The sequence below is a fragment of the Telmatherina bonti genome (assembly GCF_933228915.1).
Source record: "Telmatherina bonti genome assembly, chromosome: 5".
NCBI classification, from domain to species: Eukaryota; Metazoa; Chordata; class Actinopteri; order Atheriniformes; family Telmatherinidae; genus Telmatherina; species Telmatherina bonti.
This window is the reverse complement of record NC_136623.1, coordinates 8,483,161-8,503,878: the sequence shown is the minus strand read 5'-3', so window position 1 is coordinate 8,503,878 and position 20,718 is coordinate 8,483,161. Positions and strand designations below refer to the sequence as shown.

The following is a 20,718-nucleotide window of genomic DNA, read 5'->3' as shown; positions in this document are numbered from 1 at the left end:
ATTACGTAACATAACAACATCCACCATGTAGTGGCAACGTAACTTAAACATAACAGAACCTGTTCTGGCCACTCTTGCAGGACGTGAGATTTCTGACAAAGCAAACGGATACAAAAGATGATCTCCGTTTATTAAACAAGCAGTTTAAAAAAACCTTACGTGTTGCGTCCACAATCAATCAATCAAACTTTATTTGTAGAGCACTTTCACATACCTCAAAGTAACCAAAGTGCTGTACAGGTAAAATAAAATAAATCAACATTAAAGGCACTAAAATAAAGACAACATGATGGTTAAAAGACATAATAAGACCGAGTGCTCCTGCTCTCCAGAGTTAAATCCAACATAAAAAGATGAGTTTTTAAAAGATACAAAACTACAGCGACTGCTTTAACAAACAAAATATAAACAGAAATATTTTCTTCTATTTACGGTCAGAAAAACTGCAGCTCCTCGTCCTGCTCCATTTACAAAACCACTGAACATGCAGACTCTCTCTTCACGGTCCGAATGCAGGACGTTAAAAGGAGCTTAAAATAGTCAATACAACTATAACATATAAAGACAGAAATATTATTAAAATGATAGAATGCCTAGCAAAATTTTCCATAGCAGGATAAATAATAGATTACTTACAACAACAAATGGTTCCAAATGGTGTTATGTACAAAAACATGTAAAATACACTTAACTTTTCCATGGCTCTAACACACCATGAACCATCAGAATGGTTATTTTATCTGCTGGTTTAAACCATCCCTTTTCATCCAGCTGAAGGTTCTGTCTGATGGAAGCAGATTAGATCAGATGTGAAGTTTACATGATGTGTCTTTATTCTGAGTGGACGTTCGATCTGATTAAAAGCACTTCATGTAACCACAGCTTAAGTAAGGCGTGTTGGAGCAGGGATGTATTAAAACCCAATCGGATCGCGGCCATGAGGACTGGAGCTGGACACCCGTTATGTAACTGAAGCTTGAGTCAGGTTTGTTGGAGCAGGGATGCATTGAAAACCGGCAGGACACTGGCCCAAGAGGTCCAGATTTTGTGATCCTGTTAAAAAGAATTATTCGTGGGATGATTACAAATTTATTTTGATTTATTTAAAGAAATAAAATTTATTTCTAAAAGTAGATTGTTGCATCACTGATTATCATTTGATTAATTTGGAAAGACACAAGGAAAGACGTGAACAACCTGTAAGCTTTAGCCTGTTTGGCTTACTGGACGGTGTGTAGGTTAATTCAGGGATTTTCCAAGTGTCCCAGCTGCAACACACCTGATTCAAATCTATGTATATTTAGCGGACATGTGCAGAGCTGGTCTGAGTGGGTTGGGGATCCCTGGAATAATTGATGTGATTAAATCAAACTGTGTATACGTCATCAGAATAAAGATAAAATGTCCAAAATGGTTCTACTGACGCAGTGTTTCTCAGTCCTGCTCCTCAGGAAACAATGTCCTGCATGCTTCAGAGGTGACCGTACTTGAACACACCTCCCTCAGCTAAATAACTCGTTAGGAGGCTTGACTTGTTCATGTTCATATGCATCAGGCGTGTTGGAGCTGGAAAGAACTAATATGTGCTGGGCAGCCGTTCCTGAGAACCAGGATGGAGAAAAACTGCACTAACTAATCATTCCACTTATTCCACACTTTACATTTTACACTTAGCAAAGCATCCATGAAAAGCACAGTAGACTCATGAGTGTGCTTTGCTGGGAAGCATGATACCTGTGGATTGAAGTGAACTCCCACATCAAGGAAAACATCAAACCAAACATTCACTTCCTTCAAAAATGAAACGATTTCCAGGTTTTTTCTAATTCCCTGCCGAAGACTGGGAACTAGAACGATCATGTGTTGCATACAGGAGTCCGTAAAGGTCTTGAGCCTCCCTTTTTTTCTTCATTTTTTGCTTCAAAGCGAAGGAGAATCAATCTGAAGCAATAGTTGTCCAGACTTTCTGGAAGTTTTTCTTTTTCATTCATTTTCAGTTCAGTCTTTGTTCCTGATAGTTTTCAGTGGAGTCTGTTTTCTTTAGTCATTTAAGACCAACTTATGAGACATTCAAGGCTTAAAAAAGGCTCCTAACTCAGATGAACCAGTGTGGAGATGACACAGAAAAGTTTGCAAACACTTTTAGTTACTTCCAGGCTGGTATGCAGTGTTTCCCCAAAACATTTTAGGAATTAGGACAAACTGAGGACAATGAAATGGTATCAGGGCGAGATAATCTCTGCAGCAGATGTCCTGAAGAAATGGCATCAAATCTAACAAAGACCAGAACCAGGACCTGAGAGGTCTGTACCATCAGCTGATCCAAATCCTGAAGCCTCATTAGAAATGGTCGCCATGGAAACGTGGCTGTTAACAAGCCATTCCTAAGGAAGAGCAACGGGGAGAAAAGGTGGCGTTGCGCCACATGGAACAAGAACTGGACTGAAAATCAGTTACATGTCTGATGGGGGGGCGGATCCTCCCCAGAGCCTGGACCTCAAAGAACCGAACAAAAGGCTGCAAATGTCCAAGGAAGAGCTTTGGAAAGTCGTAAGAAGTCTGGAGAACTATTACTGAGGAAGAAATGAGAGGAATTTTTATCTAAGGCACTTCAGACTGTGCTAAGTAAAGCAGCTCAAACCAAAAACTCAGAGTTGCACACACTGTTTTGGTCTCTAGTGAAAGTATTTCATGTATTTTTGCACGTTCCCATAAATCTCCCCAGTGTTTTCCAGCCACTATGTGAGGAACTGATGCGAAACTCAAGACTTTCTGTCAGCATTGTTTACAATGTTTATTATTGTTAAATGCTTAGCAGCAGACAAATCTCTGTCATGTTGTTTTAGAGATGGTTTAGTCATGTAAGGAAGCTCATGTAGGACAAACTGCTTCCATGTGTGAGGCTGTGTGTTACTCTGCTGCCCACCACAGGATCTGCTGCAGCACTGCAGTTCTCTGTGGCAGGAATGTTATTTCTTGTTATTAATAAATGTACCGTGTGCTCTCCCCATCATGTCTTCCATTTTTGTGTCTCTGTATGGTTTTTGTGTTATTTGAATTTTATACAAACTACATTGACTTTATGTTAAACCCATGAACGCCTCGCCTGGACCACCTCTTGGGTTCTCTCCTCATTGCTCCATCACTCATCTCAAACCCTCCCTGCATGCCCTCCTTCGCTTTCCTCCATGTCCTCCTCCTTCTTCGCCACCCTCCAGAGTTTCCTTAGTAGAAGGTTGAAGGGCTCAATCAAGAGGGCCAAGAGTCAGCCCAAACTGGATCGAACTAGCAGTTTCCGCCACATGATCCTCCCTCGCTTCCGCAGTGCCGACCAAGACAGGTCAGTGGCGTGTTCTGTGGCGTGTTCTGTGGCGTGCTGACCATGTGACTGTTGGGTTGTGTCATGCGTGTATGGGATCTCTGTCTTTTTAAGATATCGTATTTTTTATTCACTTTTGAAACCCAGATCTATTGTTTGTCCCTTCAGTCTGAAGGATTGGGAATGTCCAACGGCGTTGTCATATGGGTGAATGCAGGTTTTATTGGATAACCAATTTCATTATTGACTCTTTTATCGGATGTAAGTATGTTTACTGAATCATGAGGAGTACAGTTTGGAAATCTTGACATAAATTCCCAGAATATGGCGCTGGTGTGCACCACAGTGCATGCTGGAATTACTCTAGATTACTTCTGTCGTCTTTATCTGCAGTCAGTGCTTCTATTAGTCCAAGTAGAACCTTTAGAAATCTTCGTAACTGTGGCCAGTGATGAGTAACTGGTGGGTCTGTGTGAATTGTAGCCTCAGGTTCCTGTTCTTACTGACAGGAGGGAACCGGTGTGGTCTTCTGCTGCTGGAGACCATCTGCTTCCAGGCTGGACGTGTTGTGTGTTCAGACATGATGTTCTGCAGATCTTTGCCTGACTTTCTGTTGCTTTTCTATCATCTCCAACCATTCTCCTCTGACATGAACAAGACATTCTGATACAGACAAGTGCTGCTCGCTGCATGTTCTTCAGATCTTCTCTATGTGTGAAATAAATACTCAGACAAACAGCGATGCCACGTTCAAAGTCACTTAGATCCATTTCTTCCTCATTCTGAGGCTCAGTTGGAACTTCAGCACGTGACTTTTTGACGTGAGATTGGCTAAGTTTGCTTTTGTTACCTCCACCAAGGAGGTGGCTGAGATTATGTTTTAGCCAACATTTATTTGTCTGTTTGTTTGTTAACAACAAAAACTACTGGATGGATTTTGGTTATTTAGTTTATTTTTTTCTTAGACTGGATCTTGGTCTAACTTATTCTAACAGATCAGCGTCTGGATCCAGAAATGTTGTAAAGGATTCTTTCTCATTGCAAGATAGGACCGTTTTCAGTATATCTGCATATAACTCCACATTAAAATCCAGGAGAAGAATCCCAGCAGGTTTTACAAGTTATCAAAGATAGACGTGGATCCGGGCAACATTCTGGGTACTACCATCCAGAACAGGAAAATAAAATGGATCTTTGGGAATTTCATCAACGAAAGAGTGATGAAATTCCGATATAGATATAACCATGCAACAAACACAACAATACAACCAATACACTGTATTCATTATCAATGCATCTGGACTCTGATCATGGATCAATATAAGATGAATGTAGGACTGGAAATCACTGCTTTGAGCTGCTTTGCAGAGGTCTGGACTGAGAGGGCCTTTCTAGTGTTAACAAGCAACGAAGCAGGTCGACATCATAAAGTTGCCTGCGAGTGTATTTTGTTTATATTTCTCCATCTTTCCATTTATTGTCTTATGGAGAAGTTTGTTTGTTTTTTTATTATTATTTTACATTTTCACATCTAACTGCAGCATCACTTGATCACAACTAAATCCATCAGCATCATCACTGCTTCTCTGCCAGGGTGATGAAGAAACATCCCCCCTCTCACCATGGCAACCAGCACACAGCCATATGGCCTCTGCACAGACCATAATGAGTCTGTGGGAGATTTGCTTAATTACACCTCCTCTGTATCCTGTTTGGAGTTGTAGCTGTGCTCAGAAGCTACACGGCTACTTCAGGTGAAATGTCGCTCAGAGTGGGTTAGACTTCGAGTTATGCTGAACATTGATCTCTAAATGACACGATTAATGGTGTCCACGTGACTCTCTTTAGACCGTTTTATCAGATTATCTTCTGATTAATTCATCTGTTATAAACTGACTCTTCCGGCTTCTTGTTTAATAAGACCAGTGGCTGAAGATATTAAGATAAATGTTCAACTAACAAGCAAAAGCAGCATATCATTATGATTAAATAGCTCCATGTTAATGGAGATGGCAGTTAGTTCTCATCCATCCAGCCTTTATTTTCATCCATTTAGTTTGTCCGTATGTGAATGAAGGATGCACAACAACTGTAGCATCCTGTTTTCTAAGAAAAAAACCTCTGTTAGGGCACATTTTAACACTTTCCTCACATTCATTTGGGAAGGTAGTTGATGTTTATTATTCCTGTTTGGATTAAAGAGGCAGACCGGACAAAGAAATGAAGATCCTTGTGAAATCAAGGCTGTTTCCCTCGTTGCTGATATCTGCTTTCATAGTGCCTTGTTTACCGTCATCTGCAGCTGTGTTCATCTGTATTCTGTGTTTTTATCCTCATTCATCCAGGCAGGATGTTTCCAGCATGGGTTGCAGTCATCCAGGCATTAACATGCCTCTGAGCTCTCAAACAGGCTGTAAAAAGCTGCAGTGATATTCATTTGGCACATCATTTTTTAGTAATAGCTCCCAACACCTGCTTTTATCACCCTCGATACTAAAACTCCTGACAGGTGACGTTAATATGGATTGTCTAACTTCCTTGATGATACTTTTACATTCAACAGCAGCGGCGGCCTCCACAAAGACAAACGTGGTTGTTATTTCAGATCCAGTTGATCCACCTGAACGTCCCAGAGCCCGACATCTCGGGATCTTTCTGAGACATTGTTGGTGATTTTAATGTTGAGGCCAGTCAAGGTTAATTTTAGCTTGTTTTCGTTACACTTTCAAGGAAATATTAAATACATCTGCTTAATCAGGAAGTAACAAACTGCAGCTTAAACATACAAATACACACATACAGACATAAACACACACTTTAGCACATAAACACTTTTTTAAGTTTCAGTTTGATTAAGAAGCAGTTTTAGACCCCAGGTCATCAGGAAGCTCGTTTCAGAAAGCAGGACTGCAGACTGCTAACGCCTTAGAAAAGATCGGAATCTTTAGAAGAAATGCAGCTTCACACCTGAATATTAATCAGCCATGTTGAACTGCAGTCCAGGCTCTTAACTGCAGAAACAATGCACCCTCTGTTTTCATGAAATTAGCATGTCCAAGTCTGACATGGAGCGAAACTCTTGCATGTGCAAATTACTACATTTCCAAAGCTCCAAAGCCTTTTATTTAGCACATTACAACATGTTTTTACATTTATTTACATGACATTTTCACAAATGTGATGTTACACAGGCAACGTGTTAAAATTGGTTTGAACATGTTGAGGAAAGGATAGTGTTATTATATCATCCACTTCCAAAAACCAGTGACTAACCATCACTCTGGGATGGTTAATCCTACTTATTTTGGAAGTATATTGACTTTTTCCATATCTCCACCATCAAGTCGCCAAACGAAAGACTCAGTTAACAGCCAGAAAGACTTTTACACAAATTAAACTTCTCGTGCAGGCCATAAAATTATCTCTGTAACATCAGGTTACACTTGTCAGTTCATGAGAGTAATGCATATGAATTAACACCGATCAACCCACCCAAAAGCAGGTTAAAACTGAAATTGGAACTTTTGAGCCATTTTGGCAGGTGATGAATAAGTGTTGCATCTTACAATATTAGCTTTATGCTAATCATAAACACAGCTTATTTTAATTTTCTTTTCCAAAACACAGACAAAGACGATGAATAAGTGTCGTATCTTATAATATCAGCTTTATGCTAATCATAAACACAGCTTGTTTTCATTTTCTTTTCCAAAGCACAGACAAAAGATGATATTCTTTATAATCTGGAGATTGTCCTGCTGGGGTTGTTAGCTGAAGCAGTGAAATATGAAGCTAGCTTAATATGTAAGCTAAGGAAAGCAGTCCTTGTTAAATAAACAGACTGTTTATGTGATTTATTTTACACTCGATGATTTATTTTGTTTGTTTTTTCAAACCTTTATTTAGCACATCAACAACTGTGAAACTTTCATGTTAGCATGAGTTGGAAGTTAGTGAAAAACTAGCTTCTGCTAGCTCTGCGTTAGCACACCAATAGATCAACAATATGTTATAAAGAAGTTCTCGAACAACCAAGTCATATTAAGTCCATCAAAAAGTCAAATATTGGGAAAATCATATTATCTTTTAGGGGTTTATTAGCTGATAGAGTGGTTCTTTAAAGATAGCATATCAGTGATGTTATTATTTGTAAATAACGGAATGTTAGCATTCTGCTTAGCCTAAATAGAGCAATGCAGCTCATTTATCTTGATTTAAGATCACTTTTTAATAAAACCTAGAGTACACCCAGCAATTTTCATATGCTTTTTTTAGCTTCATATTTTGTATTATAAAATAATAAGAAATTATCTTCATATTTAAACAGGTAATCTCAGAAAACACATAAAACCTTCAGTTAAATTCCACTGCTCCGTATTTTTTTGTCAGACTTGTTCTGCTTTGGTTCTTTAAAGCCTGTCATTGCTGCTGCGTTTCCCTCTCAGGTGTGTGCTTCATCTGTCATGATGTGTTACAAATAATTTGCAAGGGTTGTGTGTTGTCTTTTAATGTTTCCCCACTGAGACCTGGCGCAGACCTCATTTTTACCTCCAGCGCTCCTGCAATCCCTTCATGCTTCCCGACCCTCACTCATCTTTCTTTCACTCCACTTTCTTTCCTCTAATCCGTAGTCTCACTTTCTTCCTCTCCAAAGGATCTACTGTTTACATAACGAACATGATTTCCACTGAGATTTTTTTTTCTCAACCCCTTTCTCTCTCTCTCTCTCTCTCTCTCTCCTTCTCTCATATTCTTCTTTGACTTCCCCCTCTCTTTCCCTCCTCTCTTCTGTATTCCCTTCAATCTGACTCATTCCTTTGGGTCTATTTTTATCTCCCTCCCTCTCTGAGCGCCGCTCTCCTCAGTTCTGTACATGTAATCAGCGCTCTCTTGATGAACGTTATGATTGAATATAGACAAAAGCAGTGTGAGTGCAGGCAGGGGAGAAGCAGAAGCCGAGTCGAGGATATAAAGACTGTTTTCTGCCTTTAACTTTTTGATTATTGTTATCTCCATCCCCCTTTCCTTTGGCTGGGAAGGGGGGGGTTCATCGTACCTGACCAGCGCTCCTCGCTCTCTGGTTAGACTCATCATGTCTTTATGTTTGTAGCTGTTTGCGTGCATGCTTGTGTGCATGGGAGTGAAAAGGCAAGCTGGGTGAATGGACTTCAGAAGGGATGCTTGTGCTTATGTACGTGTCAGGATGTTATTAAGAATGATTTTAAAATTGTGTTTGTAGAGTTTGAAATGTATGAAAGCAAAGTGAGGGGATTTATCTGTGAACAAACATGTATTTAGGTTCATTTTATGATTTAAGACAGCGAAAATGAATGAAAACGGACTGATTTTTGAACACTAATGACCATTTTAAATGATTATTTTTTACAATAGATAAATAGGATTTTACAGTGTGTTCTTTAAAACAAAACAGCAAGATATGGATTCAGCACCACGACTGTATCTTTTCTACTCACAGCAAGTCTATCAAGCAGTATAGATTTACAAACAGAGGACTTTCCATATTTTCAGCTACATCTTTCTGCATTGTTGTGAAGTGGCTTGAAACAAATAAAGCTGAAATCTGCATGTCACTTCTTCCGGATGCAGATTCACATCCTTTAAACCAGACTCAAAAAGTTTGCAAACCTCTGCCTTAAACAAACATATCTGAAAAGGCTGCTTCAAGAACAGTTTAACGCATTATTAACTTTTATATGAAATCAATCCTTCAGTTTTGTTGTGAATTATTTCCTTTCTCCTAAAGGATTTATCACTGAATTCCTCGTACGAGCTAAAAAAGAAGAAGTATTTAAAGGATTAGTTGTAAACACCATATCCAGTCTGAATGAAGTAATATGGAAGTATTTAAGTGAAATATTGGTCACATGTCAATGTTTTATTTCACAGTTACATCAGATCGTATAATTAACATGCAGATATTGGCGCGAGGAGCTTCTTGTGCAAAACCCTAAGCTGCTTTCAATAAAACACCCCCTCCCTTCTCATCTCCCCTCACCAACATCTAACAAACTATCGCTCTCCCAGGACCCGTTTGATGCAGAGCTTCAAAGAGTCCCACTCCCATGAGTCCTTGCTGTCTCCCAGCAGCGCTGCCGAGGCGCTGGACCTCACCCTGGACGAGGACGCCATCATCAAACCCGTCCACTCGAGCATCCTGGGACAGGAGTACTGCTTTGAGGTGAGAGCTGAGCTGCATGACGGACAAGCAACCGCACACACAAATGTAGTGTACAAAACAGTTAATGGCACAAAGGGAAAAAAAATGTTGTTTTTCTTCTTAGCCTGTGAAAAGAACACACACAGATAGTGAAATGAGCTCAGCTTCTCCATCACCTTTTCATTAGTGGAAGAAGACAGAGGCTGAGCGTGAATGCAAGACTTTGTTTTGGCGCCTTCGCTGCAGTCTCCATAGTGACTAATGGCTGTGGTTGTTGAATTTACCATTGGCTATAACCTCAGGTGACTACAGCATCGGGAACCAAGTGCTTTGCGTGTCGCTCAGCCGCAGAGAGAGACAAATGGATCGAGAACCTGCAGAGAGCTGTCAAGCCCAACAAGGTGAGGGGAGAGAAAGGGATGCGGTAGAGGAAGAACAAAAAAGGATGATCCCTCTGTCTGTGTGTCTCTCTCTCTCCTCCCTGTCTCCCGTCGTTGTTTGTTTTCAATAAGAGCGCACCGCTTCATTTCTCTGTGTGAACTCCATCCTCGTGTCTGTGTGTGTCTGTGTCGAGCAATTTAGCAGCTTCTTGGAGCAAATGTTAAAGCCGCACACGGCGATGTTTCAGGGTGGATGGCCCCCATTGCTGTTTTGAAAAACCACAAATCAGGTAATGTGATTTCAGTGAATTGGACTCAGCAGGTTGATGTTTATCAGCCCAGCATGTCTGTGATGGCTGATACTGAGTGGTGCTGATGGGACCAGAGGAGAATAGAAAAGCATGCTCAGGGAGCCCCGTGTTGGAACTAACTCAAGCTCATCTGATGAGTGGAAAATGCAGGTGAATTAAAAACCATTTAAGACAGATGTTTTTTAAACATAGAACCAGCTGAAAAGTTATAAAAAGTAAACGTGTTAAAAGATACTGAACCGTAGACGAGTGTCTACCAACAGTGTAGTAATGTAGCATGTGGAGCCCATTAGATCAGAGTCCCACAAGGGTTTGTCTCCAGTTTCCACCATGGTACTTCCTATGTTTGGCCAATGTGGGTTTCATGTTGGTTCTGACTGGGTTTCAGCTGGAGCCCAACTGGGGAAGTGGTGCAGGACCCATCCAGACCCCATATTCCTGTCAGCATGTCCACGTGGGGCCCATTAGGATTAAATTTGGCCGATGTGAATTCTTAGAGGGTATGGGTTGGAACTGGGTAAATCCTGCAGGTCCCATGTGTGGCCCTGTATGTGGAGCCCATGTGGGACGTTAGAGCATCATAAGGCAGTGTTTCCCAATCCAGGTCCTGCATGTTTCTCCAAAACACCTGAGTCAGATTACTGAACTTTCTCATCAAGTTCTTTGCAGCCTGTTAACAAGACACTTCATTTCATAATTTGTTTAGTTTTTTTTTTTTAAATTTATTTATCTCAAACATACAGTACAAAACAAGGATGTGTAACTTGTGTAACATTATATCTTGTTTGAGCAGAAGGAAGCCCAAGGATTATTTAAATAACACTCCTTATTTACAGACTTTAATTCGCACAGTTATATAGCAACCTTTCCGTACTGAAAGTCATCAGTCAGAAGGCAGAATTTAAAGCAGCAAAATAAATTGTGATTGTTTTTCTTTTTTATATTTGTCCATTAACAATATCTTGTACATTTTTTTTAAAACTGGATGATATTATTACATAATTTTAAATCATCACTTAGTCCTTTCCATAAAGTTAGTCCATAAATGGAAGCACATGTGCTTTTTAAGGCGGTGTGCGCGTATGGTTTCTGGAACATAACTTTACCTCTCAGGTTGTACACAGCAACTCTGTCTTTAAACATTATTTGTATGTTTTATGACATCTTATTACTTTGAACTTCAAACATAAATCGAACTATTTTAAACTGAACCAAGTCACATAATTTGAGGCAACATACTTTGAAAAAGAAAGTATTTGTATGATCCTTATAACCTGCATGATTGATAACACTCATGGCCCTTTTTTTGTAGAATAACTAGTCTTTACAAAATAGTATTCAAAACATTTATGTCATTTCGTTGTGTTAAAGTAGGGCTGCCTATAAAACATGCAGGTCAGGGGGCCTGAAGACATTGGTTTGGAAACACTGTCATGAGGGATAAATAGGTGGGCTAAGTGGGCATAGAGAGCACATGTGGGCTGGCTTAATGGACCCCAGTACTCATTAGTACTTTACTTTATACAAGCCTGTCATAAATAAATAGAAAAATCCCACTAACATGAGGTCATTCTAAGTCACATAACATAAGCCAAAGCAATATAAAGCCAATCATACTTTTATGATTTCACTAATTTCCTCAGAGGTTTGCAGATTATATGATATTATTAGGCTAATTCTGTGCTGGAAGACAGATCACACGCCCCCCTTATCGCCAGCTAAGTCAGCCTCCATCCTGCATCCTACCTGACCTGTTAGCTCTCAATGATCTGATGATGAATCATGTTTTGTCTCTTTCTCTCCTTTAATGCTCTCGTGTTTCTTTGCTGAATCAGCAACATTGCGTGTTCAAAACAGCCAGTTCCTTATTAAACCGTGAAGCGAAACCTCACGCCATGCAGCGTCCCGGATGTAAAAGTTGTAGAGCGTCGGTTTCTCTGCCTCAGGACGCTGCTGGACAGCACTGTGTCATCAAACACGTCCAGTTTTAAGCTCAGAAAGTTACAGTTTCCTCATATTTATTCATACCCTTTCATTAAAGAAGGAGAACATATTTAAAGAACCCAGGTTCAGAACAAAAGAAATGGAACGAACTGTTACCTTGAAAGGAATAAATTTATGGAATGAGCTTCAAAAAGAAGTTAAAGAATTAGGAACAATCAATGTGTTTAAGAAAGACATAAAAAGAACAATATTAAAGACTTATGAAGAGTTAGAGGCATAATGTGAATTATTTTGAGTAATTACGATGGTGTTACCTTTTTGAATATCTGTAAATGCTTTCAAAACTATTAAAAGAAAGGAATGTAATGGGTAATTAATGCAAATTTTGGAACAACTGGATGTTGTATGTGAATATTGTAAAATGTATAATAAGAATGGACATAGGATGATTATGAAATTAAGGAGCAGATATAAGATTGCTCTTCTTTCTGCTCCTTTTCATTCAAGCCATAATTAATTGTCAGTCTTATTTTGTATTTATTTTTATGTCGTTTTGAATTAAATAAAAAAAAACTTAAATTAAATGGAAAAAAAACAGTAAAACTGTAAAATAAGCTGAAATTGACTAAAGTAATAATAAATAACATTTTATGAAAATCATGACATTATTTTCTAATTCTGGTTCAATAGAAATATTGTTTTAAAAAAAGCAAACAAATAAGATAATTTATTACATATTAAATCACTCATAAAGTAATATTTAGTTGAACAATGCTTTAATGTTTCCGCTCCAATCAGGTGTTTTCTGTTCCTCTCAGTCAGACTTCTGCACCTGTTGACAGGTATTTTGTCCCACTGTTCAACAGAAAAGTCTCTCATTTGTCCAGGACACATTTGTTTGTTTGTTTGTTTTTTCCTTTCTTCAACTCAATTAAATGAAAAAACAGTGTCTTATATCACTAACTTATATTTTTGCAAATTTTTTTAGTTATTGTTCCTTTTTTAAATCTCCAGTTATTTGAGTGACTGTTGTAAATTCAGCCTTTTATTTAATGAAAGGGGATGAAGACATATAAACACAACTGTACGAAATGCGTCTATAATAGCAACGGATCCTGATACATGTGTTTGTCATCTAATATAGGACAAAATCTGATGAACGGGCATCGAAACAGTTTTCAGACTTAATTAAACAATCTATCCTACATTAGCAGAAACTGGAGCTCTTGTGGAAACGAATCTTAAAGAAAAAAAAGAGGCTGACGGTATGACTTAGCAGACTTTCGGTGAGTCAGTTACATCTATTGATGCTGGTTAGACGCCATTATGCATCTCTAATTTAGAAGAAATGTATTTCCATCCTCTCAGCTTCAACTCAGCTAATCTCAGCCCTTCATATCGACTCGCTGATATCCTAATTTTCCCTCAGATTTGTCCGGAACTTTTACTCCTCTCACGGTTATCATTAAAGTTGAGCAGGCATGCAAGATTTGCAGCTTTGATAGCAACCAGAAACTGAAGGGATATTAAGCGTCATGCAAGCTGGATACCTCGTCCAGATGCTCCTGCCGCAGGGGTCCCGGCTGAGTCATGAAACTCCAAGGGTTCCTCACGGTTGCTCTCTCCAAAATCCCATTTCCTCCCCTACCTCTGAACAACACACACCTTACATCTCAGACCAGATGCACCAGCAGAGATAAGACTCACCGCAGAGACCAGGATTATCATTATTCTTCTCAACTTTCCGCACCCTTTAAGCCCCTCTTTGAGCCGTACTCCTTTCTTCCTGTGCAGAAGCAGAGCGACCGCTCCACCCTGATTCGCTGTGTTATTAGTCTTTTGATAGTGGAATTGAGATAGGACAGATAAGGGCCGCTGTAGCGCGGTCTCGAGGCGGGGAACTCGAGCCCATGCTGGTGCTGCTGCACCGTGTGCGCTCTGGCAAACCGAGCCACCAGATGCCCGGCGCATTCAAACTCAGAGCTTTGGAATTAATTATGTTGTGTGTTTGGCACCAGTTGCCATGGCGCATGCAAGCAGGAAACGTTCGTGGAGAGGATCTTCATGGTGCGCACACATTTTTAGGGTTTGGTATGAGAACTGAGATAGTGTGAAGCAAATGATGACATTTCAGCCCAACCAACAGATGCCTGCGCGAGATGCCAAATATAACCTGATTAGGAAATGTTAGGAAGTGTAGCTGTCTGCAGAAACATTGCCATCATTGTTTGTCCTTTGTGTTTGCTGCACATGTGCATTGTGTGCTTTGTGGAGGGTTTTTTTTTTTTGTCTTGAAGTGGGTTACGCTTTTCATTTTCTGTCATCTTTCCTTTGTGCGCCCGTCATGCTGTTTTCTGTCTCTGTGTTCATGTTGGGAGTAGAGAGCGACTCATCAACCCCAGTCTACTATCCAGAGCGGCCAACCTGCCGTGTCCCCAGCTATTTATTTCCTGTCATTTACTCTGTTCTCCTGCAGGCTGACCTGCTGTCGCCCTTTTCTCACGCCATCTCTGCCTCCACATCTTCCCCTGACATTGCATCAACCTCTATCTGTAAAGCCTTATAGCGGTTCCTATTAGATGCATTTGATTTTGTTTGACCCGACTTCTTGTTCGCGCAGGACAACAGCCGGAGGGTGGACAATGTCCTCAAACTTTGGATCATAGAGGCCCGGGAGCTTCCAGCTAAGAAACGCTACTACTGCGAGCTTTGTCTGGACGACATGCTGTACGCCCGCACCACCAGCAAGCCCCGCACTGACACTGTTTTCTGGGGCGAGCACTTTGAATTTAACAACCTGCCAGCCGTCCGCAACCTACGCCTTCATCTATACAAGGAGACAGACAAGAAGAGACGCAAGGTGACATGAACGTCTGAAAGAGGCTCATTTGTTGTTTGGATTGTTTCAATGATGTCTTTTAGAAACTTCTTGTAAAAATCTGTGGGTTTTTCTGATGGGAAAAAACCACAGGACCCATCTAGACCCCACTTTTAAAAAACACGATCTATTCTCAGTATTACAGACATTTAATTAATAACCAGACTAGGAATGACTGTTTCAGTGGAAACCACCCACTGTTCAAGGTTCAAGGTTTTCCTTCCCACTGTCGCCGTGTGCTTGCTCAGGATGGGAGATTGAGTTAGACCTCCAAGTCAATCTGTTGGTTTCCTTATATAGGTGTGGTGGAATTATGCGTATAGTGTAGTTTTAATATGTTACTCATTTATTAAGTTTCTCTTAAGCAGTACAAGATATATATTCTGCATAGTTAGAGTAGTTCAGTAAGCTTGCTTTAGTAGATTCATGCATAAAACTAAGTGTTCTGTTCACGGCCTGTTTCAGCTTTGACTGTTGTTAGCTCCAAGCTAGCAGTTGTTTTGACTAGTGCTGCCAGGCAAAGGTTGTTTGTTTAAAGAACACTGTAGCACTCTGAGCAGGGGCAGAGCTCTCGAGACCTCTCGCCCGCAACATCTGTACATGGCCAATAAATTGAACAGAAAACAGTTGATTTATAGATTTATTTCTCATCGGATAAATTCCACGACAATAGGCTGTTATGAATTGGCTTTCATTATGTTTTTTTTCTCTGCCTGTAAAACATCTTGAGATGGCATTGCTGTGATTTGACGCTGTATATATAAAGTTGAATTGAATTGACTTCTCAAGAGTCAGATTTAGTTGTAAGAACTGGAAAAAAAAACAGCACCTTTCCACACATCCAGTTTTTTCTCTTGTACCACTCAGTTTGAAAAGAACGACTCCTCTGCCCTGCAGTTTGAAGCAAACCTTTTAACTCCGGCTTTGCTCTTCCATCACGTATCGCCTTCTGTTTGGACTGGAAATCATGTTTTGAGACAATATATGGTGTTGAAATATAATCCTCCACAATGAGATGGATCAGGCAGAGTATTAAATAGCCGCTGGCTTCAGCTTGGCGCCAACTTTCAGTTACCTCTGCTGAAGCCGCTGCAGCTAGAAAGCACCTGCCAGATTGCATACGCCCCCTTGAGGTGAGGCAAAGTACTGCGTGCCTCACCGGCTGACTTTGCACTTTACTGTTCGATCAGCAAGGATAACTCTCTCACACATACATAAAATACATTACACAGACTGTAGGAAGTCATGGTGTATAACTAATATTCATGTAAAGTTCATATCGGCAATAGGCCGAGGAACAGAAACGGCCATGCATCATGCTACCCAGTTATTGGATTGAGCTATCAGACATGAGGCACCGCTCGCCACTGCCTCACCCAGGGTTTCTGCCACCAGGGATAACTCAAATTTGGCAAATTTTTTGTGATAAAATGACACCTGGCAGGTGGTGGGTGATAGCAAACACCATACTGCTAGCATTATCCACGTTACCATGCACATAATGTCTTTAATTATTCCAGTCCTGATCAGACATGTATTGTCTACATCAGGGTCCTCCAGATCCTCCATCTTGCAATTTTAGATGCATCCCTTCTCCTACACACCAGATGGCTGAATTTGCTCCTCCCATGCGTCATTCAGCTCTGCAGACGCCTGGAAACGAGACACGTTGAATTCAGGTGTGTTGGAGAAGAACTGCATCTAAAAGTTGCCTGATAGCAGATCTCGAGGACCGGGCTTGGGCACCCCTGGTTTACATGGAAAGGTTAGTCTGAATGTGACATGCGTGCATCGTAAGTTTGAACAGAATAAAGCATTTTGACTTGCATTGAATTGTTGGACAGCAGCAGAAGATGAAAACACCGAGGCGTAGGCATATTTGTTACAGTCTTACAGATTTATTCCCCCAACTCTGCATAGATGAAGTTTTGCACAACTGGAATAAAAACTCCTGTCTTTTCTCTGTCCTTGAAGGAAAAGAGTACGTATCTAGGACTTGTAAGCATCCCCATCTCAAGCATCACCGGACGTCAGTTTGTGGAGCAGTGGTACCCCGTCATCCAGCCCAGCGTGCTGACAAAGGGAGCTGGCGTTGGGGGAGGGAAGATCATCAATGCATCGCTACGCCTCAAATCCCGCTTCCAGACCATGAACATCCTGCCCATGGAGCTTTACAAGGAGTTTGCAGAGTATGTCACCAACAACTACCGCACCTTGTGTGCAGTGCTGGAGCCTGTGCTGAGTGTCAAGAGCAAAGAGGAGGTGGCCTGTGCTTTGGTGCACATCCTGCAGAGCACAGGCAAAGCTAAGGTACCCGGATGTCCAGTTCTTAGAATTCAAATCCGAGCTTGGTGATACATGTGGAGTGATGTGGTTCTCTCTGTCCACAGGACTTTCTGTCAGACATGGCGATGTGTGAGGTAGACCGATTCATAGACCGAGAACACCTTATATTCAGAGAGAACACTCTGGCCACCAAAGCCATAGAAGAGTACCTCAAACTGATTGGACACAAGTACCTCAAGGATGCTATAGGTGAGCCAGAGGAGTGGTGCTGCATTTATCTGACTGTCACGGCGGTGGTCCAGCGAGGCATGTTGCCTTATACCGTGCTGGATCTCCACCGTGCTGAGCTTTGCAGAAACAAAGAAGACAAAAACAAGCTGATGTGTGCACAAGGTGCTATTGTTAGGTTGAGTTCATCTACCTATGGTGTGAGAAGAAAGATTTGTAACCCATCAGAAGCTGAGTGGGGCTTTGGTTCAGCTGTAGGCTAGACCGATGCTCAGCAACCTGCGCCACACAGCAGATACATTGATGAAAACATGGGCGTGTCCGTCAGTTTGCCTGGTTGGATGAAGTTTCTGAAGCTCGGCTTTTATTGGTTATTTATGCCATGTGTTTTCAGACACACGCTCTCTTCCCACTGGTGGAAGCATGATCACCTGTGTAGGTGTGCACACGCACATGTTTGTGTGTTTATGACTTGAGTCAGGACCATAGACCGTTTATGAAAGATGGATGAAAAGTGAAGCCTATCCGGAAGTGCATAACACTGCAGTTCCCCCTTCATCCACTAGGGGCTGCAAAACAGAGCAAATCCCCATAGACTCCTATGTTAAAAAGACCAACTTCATAGCAAAAATAAATATGTTTACAGCAGAAATAAACATGTTTACAGCAGGAATAAACATGTTTACAGCAGAAATAAACATGTTTACAGCCTGCTTCAAACATCTATTTTAGGTTTAATAGGTCAGGTTTACCTTCATGACAACTGTGGGAGGAGGGAATATTTTCGTAACTCGCTCGTTTAAAAGTAATTTAATCGAGAAGTTCGGCATATTTAGGGGCGTGTCCTTTTGATTGACAGAGACCCGATCTCACGCTTCAAGTGGTAGAACGTAGAACAACCGCGGTTTTTATCCGGTTAACAACGTGACCGTTAGCTGGTTAGCTCCGGTTATCTCCTGTTATCTCCGGGTTAGCTCTTAGCTACAGAAAGCGCGGAGTTCACTCGATGTCAATCATCCACCGTGACGCTTACAGCCCCCCTCTCAGCTTCGCCTCTTTGACCATATTTGTATTTTCCGTGAGAGACGACGCGCATGCCCCTGCCAAGATGGCGATGGTAGGAACCGCCCACCGAGCTTCAGTTCAGCTCGTCAGAAACCTACGGGTGACGTCACGGAGGCTCCGTCCATCTTTTTAGATACAGTCTATGGTCTGGACAGAGGAGAAATGCAGAAGTGCAACCATGTGGACTCAGAAATGACTCATTAGGATTTAAATATGCTGAATAAAATCAGGTTGTTTTAGTTCTTAAACTGAGCCTGGATGAAGAAGCGCTCAGTGGCGCAGCCCACCGTTGATTTGTGATATGAATAATGGGCGATTCCGCTACTTTTTAGGGACTTTGACCACATTTGACCAGTTCTGCTGTAAGACCTCAGATCAGGACTGAAATATTTTTAATTAACACACAGCTTCTGATTTGTTCCAGAAAGTCCAGTAGTGAAGTAGTTCTACTTCTTTACTTTACATCTATGGCGAGGAGACGAGACTCCTGCTGCATCTTAACTAGATTCCTCCGGTTTGCCTGAACTTCTGCAAGATGTTTGACTCCTTTGGGATTTACTTTTACTTTTACTTTGCTCCCGTTTGCTTTGCTTTAAAGACAGCACCCCCAGTGTTGCTTCGATCAACCCATTTCATGCTGCATATGATTGGTCAGTTAGAGACTTAGATGCAAGTTCTGCTGTTTTTTTTCAACATATCACTTTACCATGTAAGGCTTCTATTTTTATCCAAGACCACAATGCTGTTCAGCAGAACAAAATGTTGTTCTGGTGGGAAAAATGTCAACACTTCTACAGTCACACTATCTTTTTGTATAGCTGTGCAGAGTTCTACAATTAGATTACAGCAGAAGTCTGATGTCTGTGCATCCAAGATGCAGATATTTTTTTTTAAAAATTACGTAAAGGAAGCAACAGATTTTATACATAAGCTTTGTTAATGGTTATTTATGAGTTCATGCTGGAGAGAGATGAGGAGATGGACCTAAATGCAGGTCCTGGAGACAGGTGGAGAAGCTGGATTATTAACAGAACACTAAACCAACGTATCAGAAGCCAAACTAAGAGGACTGACTGGGAACAGCAAGACAATGAACTGGCAGAGAACAAAGGAAACCAAGTGGAAGATTTTCAGGAAATTAATAATCAGTGAGGACAGGATGTACACTGAATGAAATACAGAAGAGGATCGACCCAATAAGACAAAACAGGAACTCTGGAAACCCTCAATATGATTTAAACCAAAAGATAGAATCCTAAAGTACATGAGGAAGAAACATAACTAGTCATAGAAACATAAAAAAAAGGGAATCAAACGGGAACAAAATATACATTTCAGTGTCAGTAAACTATCTAAAAAATACACGTCAATATATTCAGTAAACAGGAAAGTTATGTAGATAACGTTTAAAGTGGAACTATTATGTGCATTTCAGGTTAATTTATTTTTATTTCTGAGACCAGAAGGGCTGGGATTGATGGAGTTATTGTCACAAATGGCTTTATTTACTTCAGACCGACCCTCTCCGTAGGCTGTCAGATCAGCCTGTGGGCAAAACGAGTGGATTGAGACTCTTCCGCATTAAGCCCCGCCTCCCGCCACTGCACTACATCGGGAGCGCGCACCGCACCTGCTTTCGCCGTCATTGTAACGTCTCATAAACAGAAGGATTAGGCTCATATGAACTCAATAAAAAAACAAAATACAATGTCAACACATAGCATACAGCCCTACATGTTGGAACCTGAATCAGACCCTGAAAACGATGTGGAAAACAGCAACCCACAGCAACGAATGCAGCAGGATGTCTCTCTTTGGTAAACTCACCAGCCATTGTTGGAAATAACTTTATCCCACGTTTTCCACCCGCCTGATGTATTTGTACATGCCCTTGTTCACCAGTAGAAGGTAACCAATCACCGAACCTTATCCCCCGGGACGTCACAAGGATTTCCCAGTAGAAAAAACTCTCTAAAACGACGCGTTTTTCGCCGCCATGGAAACCGAACAGCTGGAACTCAAACTCAAACTCAAAGCCTAAAGCCTAAAGCCTGTAAAGTTGAGTAAAAGCCAGGATGACTATAGAAGCCACTGAAGTGTTCTTTATGTCCCTCTTTGTCCGAACAGTT

At 41.0% G+C, this 20,718-nt stretch overlaps 1 protein-coding gene across 1 annotated transcript in view; it reads left to right on the top strand.

Moving 5' to 3' along the window:
• Positions 1-20,718, top strand: part of syngap1b (synaptic Ras GTPase activating protein 1b) — a gene marked incomplete at both ends in the record, with an annotated part of 236,922 nt that overhangs the window by 179,774 nt on the left and 36,430 nt on the right. Inside the window, 6 exons of the mRNA XM_079240840.1 lie at positions 3,219-3,340; positions 9,365-9,518; positions 9,800-9,898; positions 14,753-14,992; positions 16,985-17,320; positions 17,401-17,545. Of these exons, the coding sequence (XP_079096966.1) occupies positions 3,219-3,340; positions 9,365-9,518; positions 9,800-9,898; positions 14,753-14,992; positions 16,985-17,320; positions 17,401-17,545 (1,096 nt within the window). The remainder of the gene's footprint in view (positions 1-3,218; positions 3,341-9,364; positions 9,519-9,799; positions 9,899-14,752; positions 14,993-16,984; positions 17,321-17,400; positions 17,546-20,718) is intronic.